Source organism: Temnothorax nylanderi, unplaced genomic scaffold (genome assembly GCF_030848795.1).
Source record: "Temnothorax nylanderi isolate EJ_2023f unplaced genomic scaffold, tnyl_v1.0 TNYL_tig0145_pilon, whole genome shotgun sequence".
NCBI classification, from domain to species: domain Eukaryota; kingdom Metazoa; phylum Arthropoda; class Insecta; order Hymenoptera; family Formicidae; genus Temnothorax; species Temnothorax nylanderi.
Genome location: NW_027249207.1, coordinates 430,147 through 441,671, shown reverse-complemented (window position 1 = coordinate 441,671; position 11,525 = coordinate 430,147). Strand labels below are relative to the sequence as shown.

At 38.2% G+C, this 11,525-nt stretch overlaps 2 protein-coding genes across 8 annotated transcripts; one reads left to right on the top strand and one right to left on the bottom strand.

Annotated features, from left to right (window-relative positions):
- On the top strand, positions 1–11,492 carry Mettl3 (methyltransferase like 3). 6 transcript variants are annotated; one of them, XM_071714716.1, is made up of 9 exons: positions 7,332–7,473; positions 7,601–7,750; positions 8,367–8,430; positions 8,539–8,681; positions 9,014–9,310; positions 9,412–9,747; positions 9,837–9,989; positions 10,545–10,696; positions 11,045–11,492. In XM_071714716.1, the coding sequence occupies exons 1-9, from the start codon at positions 7,462–7,464 to the stop codon at positions 11,082–11,084; spliced, it is 1,347 nt and encodes a 448-aa protein (XP_071570817.1). In that variant the 5' UTR covers positions 7,332–7,461; the 3' UTR covers positions 11,085–11,492. The 6 variants fall into 6 exon arrangements, with proteins under 6 accessions (XP_071570816.1, XP_071570814.1, XP_071570815.1 ...); XM_071714718.1 differs by lacking the exon at positions 11,045–11,492 and having other exon boundaries at positions 10,545–10,831; XM_071714715.1 differs by lacking the exons at positions 7,332–7,473; positions 8,367–8,430; positions 8,539–8,681; ... (3 more) ...; positions 10,545–10,696; positions 11,045–11,492 and adding exons at positions 1–1,087; positions 1,302–1,488; positions 1,587–1,782; positions 1,871–2,371; positions 2,554–3,405 and having other exon boundaries at positions 7,601–7,736.
- On the bottom strand, positions 3,649–6,748 carry LOC139777347 (rho guanine nucleotide exchange factor 3). 2 transcript variants are annotated; one of them, XM_071714719.1, is made up of 6 exons: positions 6,588–6,748; positions 6,441–6,522; positions 5,906–6,150; positions 5,472–5,835; positions 4,779–5,207; positions 3,649–4,687 (listed from the first exon to the last, which is right to left on the bottom strand). In XM_071714719.1, coding segments are annotated over exons 1-6 (1,557 nt in total). In that variant the 5' UTR covers positions 6,590–6,748; the 3' UTR covers positions 3,649–4,252. The 2 variants fall into 2 exon arrangements, with proteins under 2 accessions (XP_071570820.1, XP_071570821.1); XM_071714720.1 differs by lacking the exon at positions 6,588–6,748.
- Positions 11,493–11,525: the final 33 nt, after the last annotated feature.

The following is an 11,525-nucleotide window of genomic DNA, read 5'->3' as shown; positions in this document are numbered from 1 at the left end:
CGCGATATATCCGAATTTTAATAGAATCGTTGTCCCGCGTGTCACAGTGAGACGGTAACCTCGAAATTCGCGTCTCTTGCTTTTGTTTCGATTGCCACTTCGAATAAGTGAATCGCGCGGAAAGACGCTTCAATAAATAGCTTGAACCTCTCGTTAAATGCGGGAATTAAATAATCAATTGAGTGATTAAAGAGAACGATCGCGCGTTTAGCCGGTTCGGCATTCTCACTTTGTCCGACTTTGTCGCGATCGCGAACGAGGGAGCGAGCTTGCTTCGAAATGCGTATGAACGTCGAGAGTGCGAATTAACAATCTCAAATGTGCGTCCACGAATACAATTCCATTTTTTTATTAAAGAACAGGCACGTAATTCGTCGTAAATGTTTAAAATTTACTTGCACATGTGCTTCTTTATTCCTCATAACCTCTACTTTACAGAAAATTTACGTTAAATTGTATCGTTTTTTATTTTTAAAGCTTCTTCGCGATCGTTCTCGCGCGGTGATCGCGCATACCATAAAAAAAACATTGAACCGTCGCCAAGATACTTAAAAATTATAAAACATTCTCTGTTGCTTATTCCCCAAATACATTATTTGTTTTGCTCACAAAATTTTCTATAAACGAGCCTATTGCTTCGTATTTCGTGCTCTTATCTTGCAGATTTATTAGCAAGAAAACGAAAGAACGTTGTCAATTCGATCGCGGCGCTTTAAAATAGAATCATTGATACGAAATTTTTTCTGAAAGCTAATATACTTTACAGTACGTTACAAACTCATAGCCCCTTATTCAGCCCCTTATTAAAAATAATTTTTTGTTGATTAAACGAAACAAGCACAAGGATTTTTTTCGTATGGAGATGGATTATTTGGAGAGCGTATAAACAGCATTATTATATAATTTATTCTAAATTTTGATTAAATGGAGGGGGAGGGAGGGCTAGCTAGGCAGACGTCTCGAGTCCGTACTCCGACACTCCGTAGGAATCGTAGGATCGTTGTGTGGCTGTGGCTGTGGATACGGATCAGTCCTCTCTGCGAGGAGTAGCGGGTAGCTGCTACCGACTGAGCAGTTGCAGTACTAGGTAGTACTGGATGTTAGTCTATTGAGAATGTCATGTGGACGTATACGATTATTCCTACATACACAAATATCTGTGACGTTTGAGAGGTTAATTAATAAAAGTTACAATAAAATAAGTAATACGATATTGAATTAACCGATAATAGGTTAGAAAATAACTAAAAGCCTGTGCCCCATCTGATCCGCAGTCGCTTTTTTCTTTCACATATCATAAGGAAGTATGTTTTTGCGTACAATCTACCCGAGCCATGTCGGATGCCTTTGAGGAAATACAAGCGATCAAGATAAAGAGAAACAGCTATCGTGAGAAATTACAGAAGAGGAAACGCGAGAGGCATGAATTGTACACGCTCACTTCTACGCCGGTTTCGTCCACCCTGTCGGCGGAGTCGGCGTGTCCTGGTAACGAGCATACCATTATGATTACATTACCGTTAACGTTTGTAATGTGCGACGAGAAGGAATTTGTTCTCGACTTTAATGTCTCGAACCTGTTACAGATTCCAATGCATCTTCACGCTCGGATCATAGTGAATATGAGAGAGATGTACTTTACATCTTGCACGAGTCCCTGCCTAGTCTACCGATAACATCTGCAGACTTGATAGACCAGCTGCGTAAGAATCTCAATGCCGACGTATCCTCTTCGGACATTCATAAGATTCTGGAAAAGCTGGCTGTGCAAGATATAATTAAGTTAGTAAGAATTATTATGTTCTATATACTATTCTGTGTTGGTATGTAATATATTTAATATAAGAAAATACTTTATGTATATTTCTAGAATCAAAGAAGTCACAGAGAATGGAGTGTTTGGATATACAGTGTTGTCGGTGACAGAGTCTCAATCGTCATGTCAGTCCCAGTCTGATGACACGGAGAATGCGGAGAGCATAGAAATGTCCGAATTAAATGATCACGTGCCTCCAGAGAAACAGGCAAAAGTGGACAAAAAGAACACCGAAGACATTATGTCCCTGATTTCAATGCCGACTATCAGAGAGAAGGAGAGCAAGAAGGTCGGCGAACAGATCCTAGACTTACTGTCGAAACAGACTTCCAAGGAGAAGTCGCTGGCGGAACGATTTCGTTCTCAGGGAGGTGCTCAAGTCATGGAGTTCTGTCCACATGGTACGAAAGTAGACTGTATGAAATTGAATGGCGGTCCGGGATTCGCAGAGAAATGTAAAAAGCTGCATTTTAAGAAGATCATACAGAGTCACACAGATGAATCTTTGGGGGACTGTAGTTTTCTCAATACCTGCTTCCACATGGACACGTGCAAGTAAGTGAAAAATGCTACCATTTATCAATGTACGATCAAATGCATTTTCCTGGCACGGATAATTGTAACTCGACATTGATCCGTAGATGGTATAGATCTAAATAAATCATACATAGCTTGGCTATTTCTATTTTTAAGCCAAAAAAGACCTAGAACTAAAGATATCTATTTTTTTCTTACAGATATGTTCACTATGAAGTAGACGGTCCTACAGCACAACCGAAAGAGATCAACGATTCCGATAGTCCGAGCAATACCGCGTCCAAGACGTTAAACTTAGATAGCAAAAACGGCAGCAGTAGCAGTAGCAACGTAGGTAGCGAATTGACTCTGTATCCGCCGCAGTGGATCCAGTGTGACTTGCGTTACCTCGACATGACTGTTCTTGGCAAGTTTGCCGTGATCATGGCCGACCCACCGTGGGACATTCATATGGAGTTACCGTACGGTACCATGTCGGACGATGAGATGAGGCAATTGGGCATCCCTGCCCTGCAGGATGAAGGACTCTTGTTTCTCTGGGTGACCGGCAGAGCCATGGAGCTGGGGAGGGAATGTCTGCAGCTATGGGGCTACGAGAGGGTTGACGAGATCATTTGGGTGAAAACTAATCAGCTGCAAAGGATAATACGTACCGGTAGGACGGGCCATTGGCTGAACCACGGCAAGGAACATTGTTTGGTCGGCATGAAGGGCAATCCTCGCATCAATCGAGGATTGGACAGTGACGTGATCGTCGCCGAGGTTCGTGCCACTAGCCACAAACCTGACGAGATCTATGGCATCATCGAGCGCATGAGCCCCGGCACCAGAAAGATCGAATTGTTCGGTCGGCCGCATAATGTACAGCCCAACTGGATTACGCTGGGCAACCAAGTGGATGGTGTTCATCTGATTGATCCGCAACTTATTAAAGCCTTCAAGAAACGTTATCCCGACGGAAACTCGATGAAGCCTACTAAATCATAAGATTATCCTTGTCTAATAAAGGATTGAATAGAGAATAATGATTGAATTTCCGAAGAATTTAAAAAGTAAGTCATTATTGAAAAAATTTTGATTGTTTTTTAAAAAGGTTACATCTCGCCTATTCACAATATACCGAATTTAATAGACCAACTTTCAGACATCATTATTACATTATCAAGTACAATGTTGTTTGAATTTGAACTAAATAATCCTTATTACCTTTTCTTTATTTTTCAAAAATTTTATAAATTGTGTTATCAAAATCTTTCTAAATAGGTGTAACATCTATCGATATAAATTAAAGCCACTTCATATTTTATTAGTTTATTGCAAAAAATGTGTATATAAATTCCATTTACCATTTAAATATATACTAATACAAAATGAACGCATATAACTATTGATATAAAAGACTGACTTCCCGTGAATATTTTGAGAGATAGTTGATAACATTTGTACATATATATTACATTATTTTTAGGCCATGCTTTTTCCAGCATGTATGTATACACACACGTGTAAGTTGCTCTTAATAAAATTAATTATCGGAGAATATCAATGCGGATTAAATTCTTGGAAAGCTAAGATCAACTTTTATGATATAAATCAATAAATTTTAGCACGAGGTCATTGCAGACCTCGTAAATGTAATGTGTTAACTGCTTCATTTAAATATAAACATAAATAAATCGAATCTTTCTATCACTGTTACTTATGTTGGAATGTGTAATATATTATTATTTTGAAAACTTTTAGTTATTGACAATTTTTTATTATAAAAACAAGTCTCGTGAAGAAAGATTGCAACATAGATAAGAATAATTTTCGTTATATTAATTTGAGATTTTTGTACTAATATACCACCAAGAGTGCTTCTTTTTGAAGAGATAAAAGCTCGTGAATAAACTTTTACTATATATATCCAATACTGTTGCGTTTTTGCTTAAGTAGACTTTTCCTTATGGAAAAGGAAAATAGATTATCGTTTATACTGCTTGTGGAAGTTCTCCTGGATATCGATGTCCTCGTGACGCAATTATTTGACACTGATAACTTTGTGTTATCCAACAAGTTTTCCTTGTCGTCGGTATTAAATACTTTATCTGGAATGCATCTAGAGTGTATTTTGTTGAACGAATCAGCCCAGTGTCTTTTTTTGTGCCCGTCTTCCATTATGAAAGAAAATTCTCCAATCTTGAAGCAGATTTCTGCGGTATTTTTATCTTCTACTTGCACATACATCTGTTCCTTGGGTATGACGGGAAAGAGTAGATTGTACTTTTTACTAATGCGTCGTGTAGGACGAGTTATCGCGAAGCAAGTGTCGAAAAGAAAGCAATGATATTTCTGCAAAGATATTAAGTCAGGTTACAGAATCTATTTAAATAAAATCTAGACGTGTTATATATCTTCTATAAGAATGTGATATGAAACTTACTATTCCACGTGTATCCTTAAGCTGACCCTCCGTAATCAACTCTGTGGCGTTAGCGATGCATTTTTCAGCATCGTGCTCGATTTTCGCGTTTATTTTTGATTGAGCAAGCTTGCACTCGGCGTCGCCCATAATGTGATCGATATCCTTCAGCAAATCGGACAGCACGTTGCTCGCCTCTTTCAACGGTAAATGATCCGCATCGGTAGCAGGCGTGTATTTTAAAATCTCTTTCACTAATAGCGGATACTTCACGATTCTTGAGCGTGGCACGTCTAGGTAAGTCCACAGGTCAATGGAATGTGGCGATTCTAGGCGCTTTTTTAGAAACGACTGGAATCTCTTGTTAGTAAATCTCTTCTCCTCCAGTAAATGCCTCGCCCAAACCAATGTTCTGCATCTCTCCAGATATGGTTTCTTTAACGTAGACAGCTGTAAACACAATGAAATTAATGTCACACATAAGTGGGATTCCATATAGGAGTAGCAGACTCAGAATCTTGACTTCAATCCCTCATCTCACATACAGATTTTTAAATTCGTAATTTATGTAAGCTAAGAGTAGGAGACCCTGACAGAAATCTCTGGCCTTTTTAGTTAGGGATTGTGCAATTGTGCACCTATTCAGGATGTGGAGCAAATGTTGATCCATGGCGCACAATGAAATATATCAATAAAAAAAGAAAATTAACTTACCCAATTTAATAGCGTTGGTCCCACGGCATTTGTGAACCCATATCTATCCCGTAACTTGAACAATTCGTCCCTCAAGTTACTGTGTATCTCGATGAGATTTATGAGATCGCCAAAGAGTGTGGATAATTCTTCGGAGTTGAAGATTTCGGTGGTTGACATTGGTTCGTAATAGAAGTCTCTCAGCATATAGAGCTCATTCAGTAGCACATTTTCGCCGCAGTATAACTCATAAATAGCTTCTTGCCGCCTGATATCACTTCGACTTAATACACTGTTCAATCGTTCCTTGCCATGTGGCTGCGCGATGTCTGACATCCAACTCCTGATTGCCAAACTGTTACAGCTCTCAGAAGCGTTATTCAATCTGAAATTAGGACATGGTTTATTCTAAGAGAATGTTCCTCTTAAGTCGAGACATGCCTTTAAGCGATTACTTTTTGCGTAACGTCCTCGTGTCTGCCTCGTCCTCGATGATAGACAGATCCGAGGAGTTCGGTTGGATCGTGAAGGATCTGTGCAGAGTGTTTCCCGATTTATTCGCCGCAGTAGAAGAGGAAAATATGCTACTGGCGACCTCCGTGATTCTGCGACGCTTCTTCTTCTTGCTTGTGTCGGAGTCCATAGATATGTCCATCGAGCTGACGCTTATCGCGTCGCTCTTCAGCCGTTTCCTCGGTCTCTGTAGCAAAATATCTTGACGTTTAGACGTCGGGAGTCAATGTCAGCGACAAGAGCAATCTCGTCTCGTCGTCGTCTAACAATGCATGTAACGGTAATAAATACCGGTGCCGCAATCACGTATACGTGACACCGGTGTCATTCTAATCGCGACGACTGAAAAATTCAAGGGGGGAAACACGCGGCCCGCGTTGACATTAATGACATTGATATTCGAATGTCGGTTACAAGTCAGCCGGTCGCTCCAGACATCGTCTCGTAAAATACCGAGCATAAATCCGGCATACTTACCAGCCAGAATCTTTTTCGTGGCTCCTGGAACGTTTCCTTGATCGTCGTGTTACACTCATCGTCCATCGCTATCTCGAATTGCCTAGAAAAAAAAAGATAAAAATCGAAATTCCACGAAACAGTCCGACTCGTCGATTCATACGCTACATTTAATTTCACGAGCTCGCCGCGAGCGGTTGTAGCGGCTTCATTCTACACGCTACACCTCACTCTTCTACACCTACACCTTTTACAGTAATTTGTACGGCTTTGTTATCGAAAATCAATATTATAAAATTAATAAGATGTTATTTTATAATTTATAAAAATCAATATTTTAGAAAATTAATATTATCGTGGAGACGCAAAATCGACGTTTACTTTATTGTTACAACAAAATTTTATAATCTTTCATGCTAGATGCAGAGAACATCTTAGATCCACTCGCTGAACTTTGTATTGTAATACGCTCCATGTGAATTGGGTACTTTTTAGGCCCAGTTCAACAGTGGCTGACAGTGGCCAGTTAGCTTAACTAGTAGGTAATAGTTAGCGTAACTACTCTAACCTCAAAGGTTAGAAAGAGACAGAGAGTGAGAGTTAACTACTAGTTAAGCTAACTAGCCACTGTTGAACTGGGCCTAAATGGCGTAAGTTTTGGCACATTACTAGAATACGCAGGTTACGCGTACGCTGGCGTACGCATCTTACGCCGCATGTGAAGGCAGCCTGACGTACTTCGCGATGCGCGTTTGTTCAAGTAGGGCGATCTTTACCGGCCTTCTACTTCCTTGTGTACTGTGTACTTCCTCTTCTCGTGACTTGATACAATGGGGCCGCAGGGGGAAGTGATCCGCGCAATTCCTTGGGCCTAACGCACCTACGGCATACCGAGTTCACTACATCGCGGACATAAACACACAGTTACACGTACACTCATAATACATATACACAGTGTCATATAGCCCTAAGGTGGTGCTAGAAGGCACTTAATTTCCCTCATCTCCGAGGGATCTAACCCAAATGAAAAAAAATTGATACAATGGTGTCCGGAGTAAGTAGCTTTCACGCGGTTTTTCACCGGTCAGCATCCGCGTCGTGGCGCGCCAACGCCGGCGCCAAATTGTCGGAAAACGAAGCCTACATAATGCCTTATCCGTTACACTGTGAATTTTTTCCAGATTCTCTACACGTACCCGGAAAATTTCCGAGCCTATAAGGCTCTGATAGCGGCTCAGTTCTCCGGCACCCAGATCAAAGTTGCCCAAGACTTCGTTTTCGGCGAGACCAACAAGAGCGAAGCGTTTCTGAAGAAGTTTCCGTTGGGAAAGGTAAATAGAATCATTCGCGAACGATTACTTTCGCTCGACTTTCTCATGAATCTGTTTATTTTATTTTATTTTATTTTATGTGCAGTACGTGTAGTTGACATGCTGTTCCTCTTGTCACATATGACGAGAAGCTATAAAATACTTTATTACTGCTACTTTTGATTTATAACAAATTATTGTAAAATACTATCCAGATAATGTTCTTTTTTTACGTTCCAACTGTTTTCATGATTTTCATATTTAGAGTATTCTATATAAAAATATAACGCTTCACACATATGGTATGGTTGGAATAAAAATTGATGCTAATATTCTTACACATTATAGGAATGTCTTTTATTCAACTTTGCATAATAGATCAAGTAGAATAATGCAATGATTAATTTTTTATATTGAAAGTGAATAAGAAAAAGTAAAGGAAAAAGAATAGGAGAGCAGCAGAGAAGGGTGCAGAGAAAAGAGAGAAAAAGAGAGAAAGTTTTTATATACAAGTGTTTATAAATTGTCAATTTATTATAGTAACATGGAATACAAGCACCTTTCTCAGTTGCGCTACCTGTACAAATTATAATATTGTAATGATAGAAAACATTTCAACATTTGTACAATTTTTAAGGTCCCAGCGTTTGAAACATGTGATGGAACATATATCACGGAAAGCAATGCAATTGCTTATTATGGTGAGATTTCTCCTTAAAAAAAAAAAAAAAAAAAAAATTATATATACATATATATTTTTTTTTATTTTCTTCTGTTATTTATTTATAAAACATATGCCATGTTTATAGTGGCTAATGAACAATTAAGAGGAAAAACTGATATTGAACGCTCGTTGGTTATCCAATGGCTAGGCTTTGCTGATTCTGAAATTCTTCCTGCCAGCTGCTCTTGGGTACTTCCTTTACTTGGAATAATGCCATATCATAAACAGGTATTGTTGAAAAATTTTTTCTGTATTAGTCACATCATTGATTTGATCTTGCATACATGTATCCTCCTTCAAAGGCAAAATTGGCGTAATTACATAGCCATTTTTTGTAACTCAGAGAGGTAGATTAAACTTATATGCGTATTATATTTACATGCTTATATACATGGCATGTGCTTTTACAATACCGCATATACATTTGTCTTTGTACAATTATACCAATTATGCTCACACGTGTACACACACACACACACACACACACACACACACAATAAAATTATAATGTAAAACGCTAATATAACATTGGTTGATTAAATTTATATGATTCCTTTTAGACTGTGGAGCATGCTAAGGAGGACATAAATAAAGCACTCACTGCTTTGAACTCTCATTTGCTTACACGGACTTACTTAGTGGGAGAACGATTGACTCTGGCGGATATCTGTGTAGCTATGACATTGCTGCATTTGTATCAATATATTCTTGAACCAGAGCTACGTAAGCCTTATCAGAATGTAAATCGATGGTTTCAAACGGTCATCTATCAACCTGAATCCATTGCTGTAATTGGTGCCTTTAAACTGGCGGATAAGACTATTGAATATGATCCTAAGGCAGAAACTCAGGGAAAGGTTATTAATAAACTATATTAATGCGCGCGTGTATGTGTGTGTGCGCGTGTGCGTGTTACAGTAAAGATTATATATAATACATCGTAAATTACCTTATACAGAGTTCGAAAATAGAAAAAAAGAAGAAAGAGTCCAAGAAGGAAGCGAAGGAGCAAAAAGAACCCAAGGAGTCGAAGAAAGAATCTAAAGTTGTAGCAGAGAAAACCCCAGCAGTAGAAGACGAAGCCGACGCAACGGAAGAGGCTTTAGCTGCCGAGCCGAAAAAGCAGAATCCGTTTGCTTCGATGCCTAAAAGCTCGTTTGACCTTGATGATTTTAAACGATTTTACTCCAATGAAGATGAATCTAAATCGATTCCTTATTTCTGGCAGAAATTTGACTCGGAAAATTATAGTATTTGGCTCAGCGAATACAAGTACAATAATGAACTAACTAAGGTATGCTTAGGTACTTGTTTGAGAAATATTTGAAGAATTGAAAAGTATTGTATACTTAATTAACATATGTTCCTCTTGTGGTTGTGTAGGTTTTCATGTCCTGCAATTTAATCAGTGGTATGTACCAGCGGTTATATTCGTTGAGAAAACGTGCATTTGCTAGTGCCTGTATATTCGGGAAAGATAACGACAATACGATCAGTGGCATTTGGGTCTGGCGGGGACAAGATCTTGTTTTTACGGTACGTTTTGTGCAAGCATAGTTTGAATGAATATATGAAGGATATAGGAGAAAAACAATCAATATCCATTCGGAGTAATTCCGAGAAAAACGCAATTTTAAGTTTTAAGACATCAGATATCTTTAGCAAGTTATTGAAAAAAGTACTGAATGTAAGAATATAAGAACGCATAGTGTTTACATTGTATGTTGGAATCTGATAGTTCTTCCTCACAAGTGCGTAGATTATGATCGTTTTTTCTCCAGCACGGTCCATCTCGGCTTTATTTCCAATGAATTGTAACTGTTTTTTATCAAAACAGATAAGGATTATGAAAGTTCTTTAAAAATGCTACAAGATAGCATGATTAGATCAATTTTGACAAAAAGTAGTTTTCCCTTGTACTCTTCGTGTGTGTGTGTGTGTGTGTGCGTGTGTGTGCGTGCGTGCGTGCGTGCGTGTGTGCGTGCATGCGTGCGTGCGTGCGTGTGTGTGTGTGTGTGTGTGTGTGTGTGTGTGTGTGTGTGTAAAGAATATTTGTGAATAAAAAGTAAATATACATTTCTTTTTTTTTAGCTGAGTCCAGATTGGCAAGTGGATTACGAATCTTACAGTTGGACAAAACTTGATCCATCTAAAGAAGAAACAAAGGAGTTGGTCAAGCAATATTTTAGTTGGACTGGCACAGACAAAGAGGGACGCAAATTCAATCAAGGAAAAGTTTTCAAGTAAACCTTGAATCAAATAAGATAAAATAAAAATAAAAACCCTATTCGAATGAAATAAACCTAAAGAAATGATAAAAAGTTTATATATGCCCTTAAAAATCTTGCATTTAAGAGGATAAAAATCAGCACCCAAGATCTCTTTCGCCTAAATACATATTCTTTTCCCTCAATCTTTACTTAATATGAAATCTTTCGTATACATAGTCCATCTACATTGCTTTATCGCTTTATAATATATATTTTTAGTTTTCAAAAAGAGATTTTATTGTGTATGTGAATACACATACGTATGATATACACTCACTCACTCACATACACTCTCTAATTATACACCCTATCTCGTTTCAGGTGTAGAAAGTGCGCAGCTACTTCTTTATTTGAATTTTAAATTCCCTCTGAATGCAGAAAGTGTATCTATGCATGTGCATGTGCACCTAAGAATTATAGACTTGAAAAATATAGAGAGACAGGAGCTTATATTAATAGTTCAGAGTTTAAATTTGCAGTATACATAGATCCTTAGATTTAAAATTTTTTAAATTCTTGAAATTTAGATTCTCTCTCTCTCTCTCTCTCTCTCTCTCTCTCTCTCTCTCTCTCTCTCTCTCTCTCTCTCTCTCTCTTTATATTTTTATCTCTCTCTCTCTCTCTCTCTCTCTCTCTCTCTCTCTCTCTCTCTCTCTCTCTCTCTCTTTCCCCCTCCAGTTATATAGTTTCCTATTGAAAATGTACGTAATTCAATTTTGGAAAATTTAAATTTTTGTCAACAATAGCAAAATAAAACGTTAAAAGATTATCGTACAAGGTTAGGAAATCTGTAATACCGATT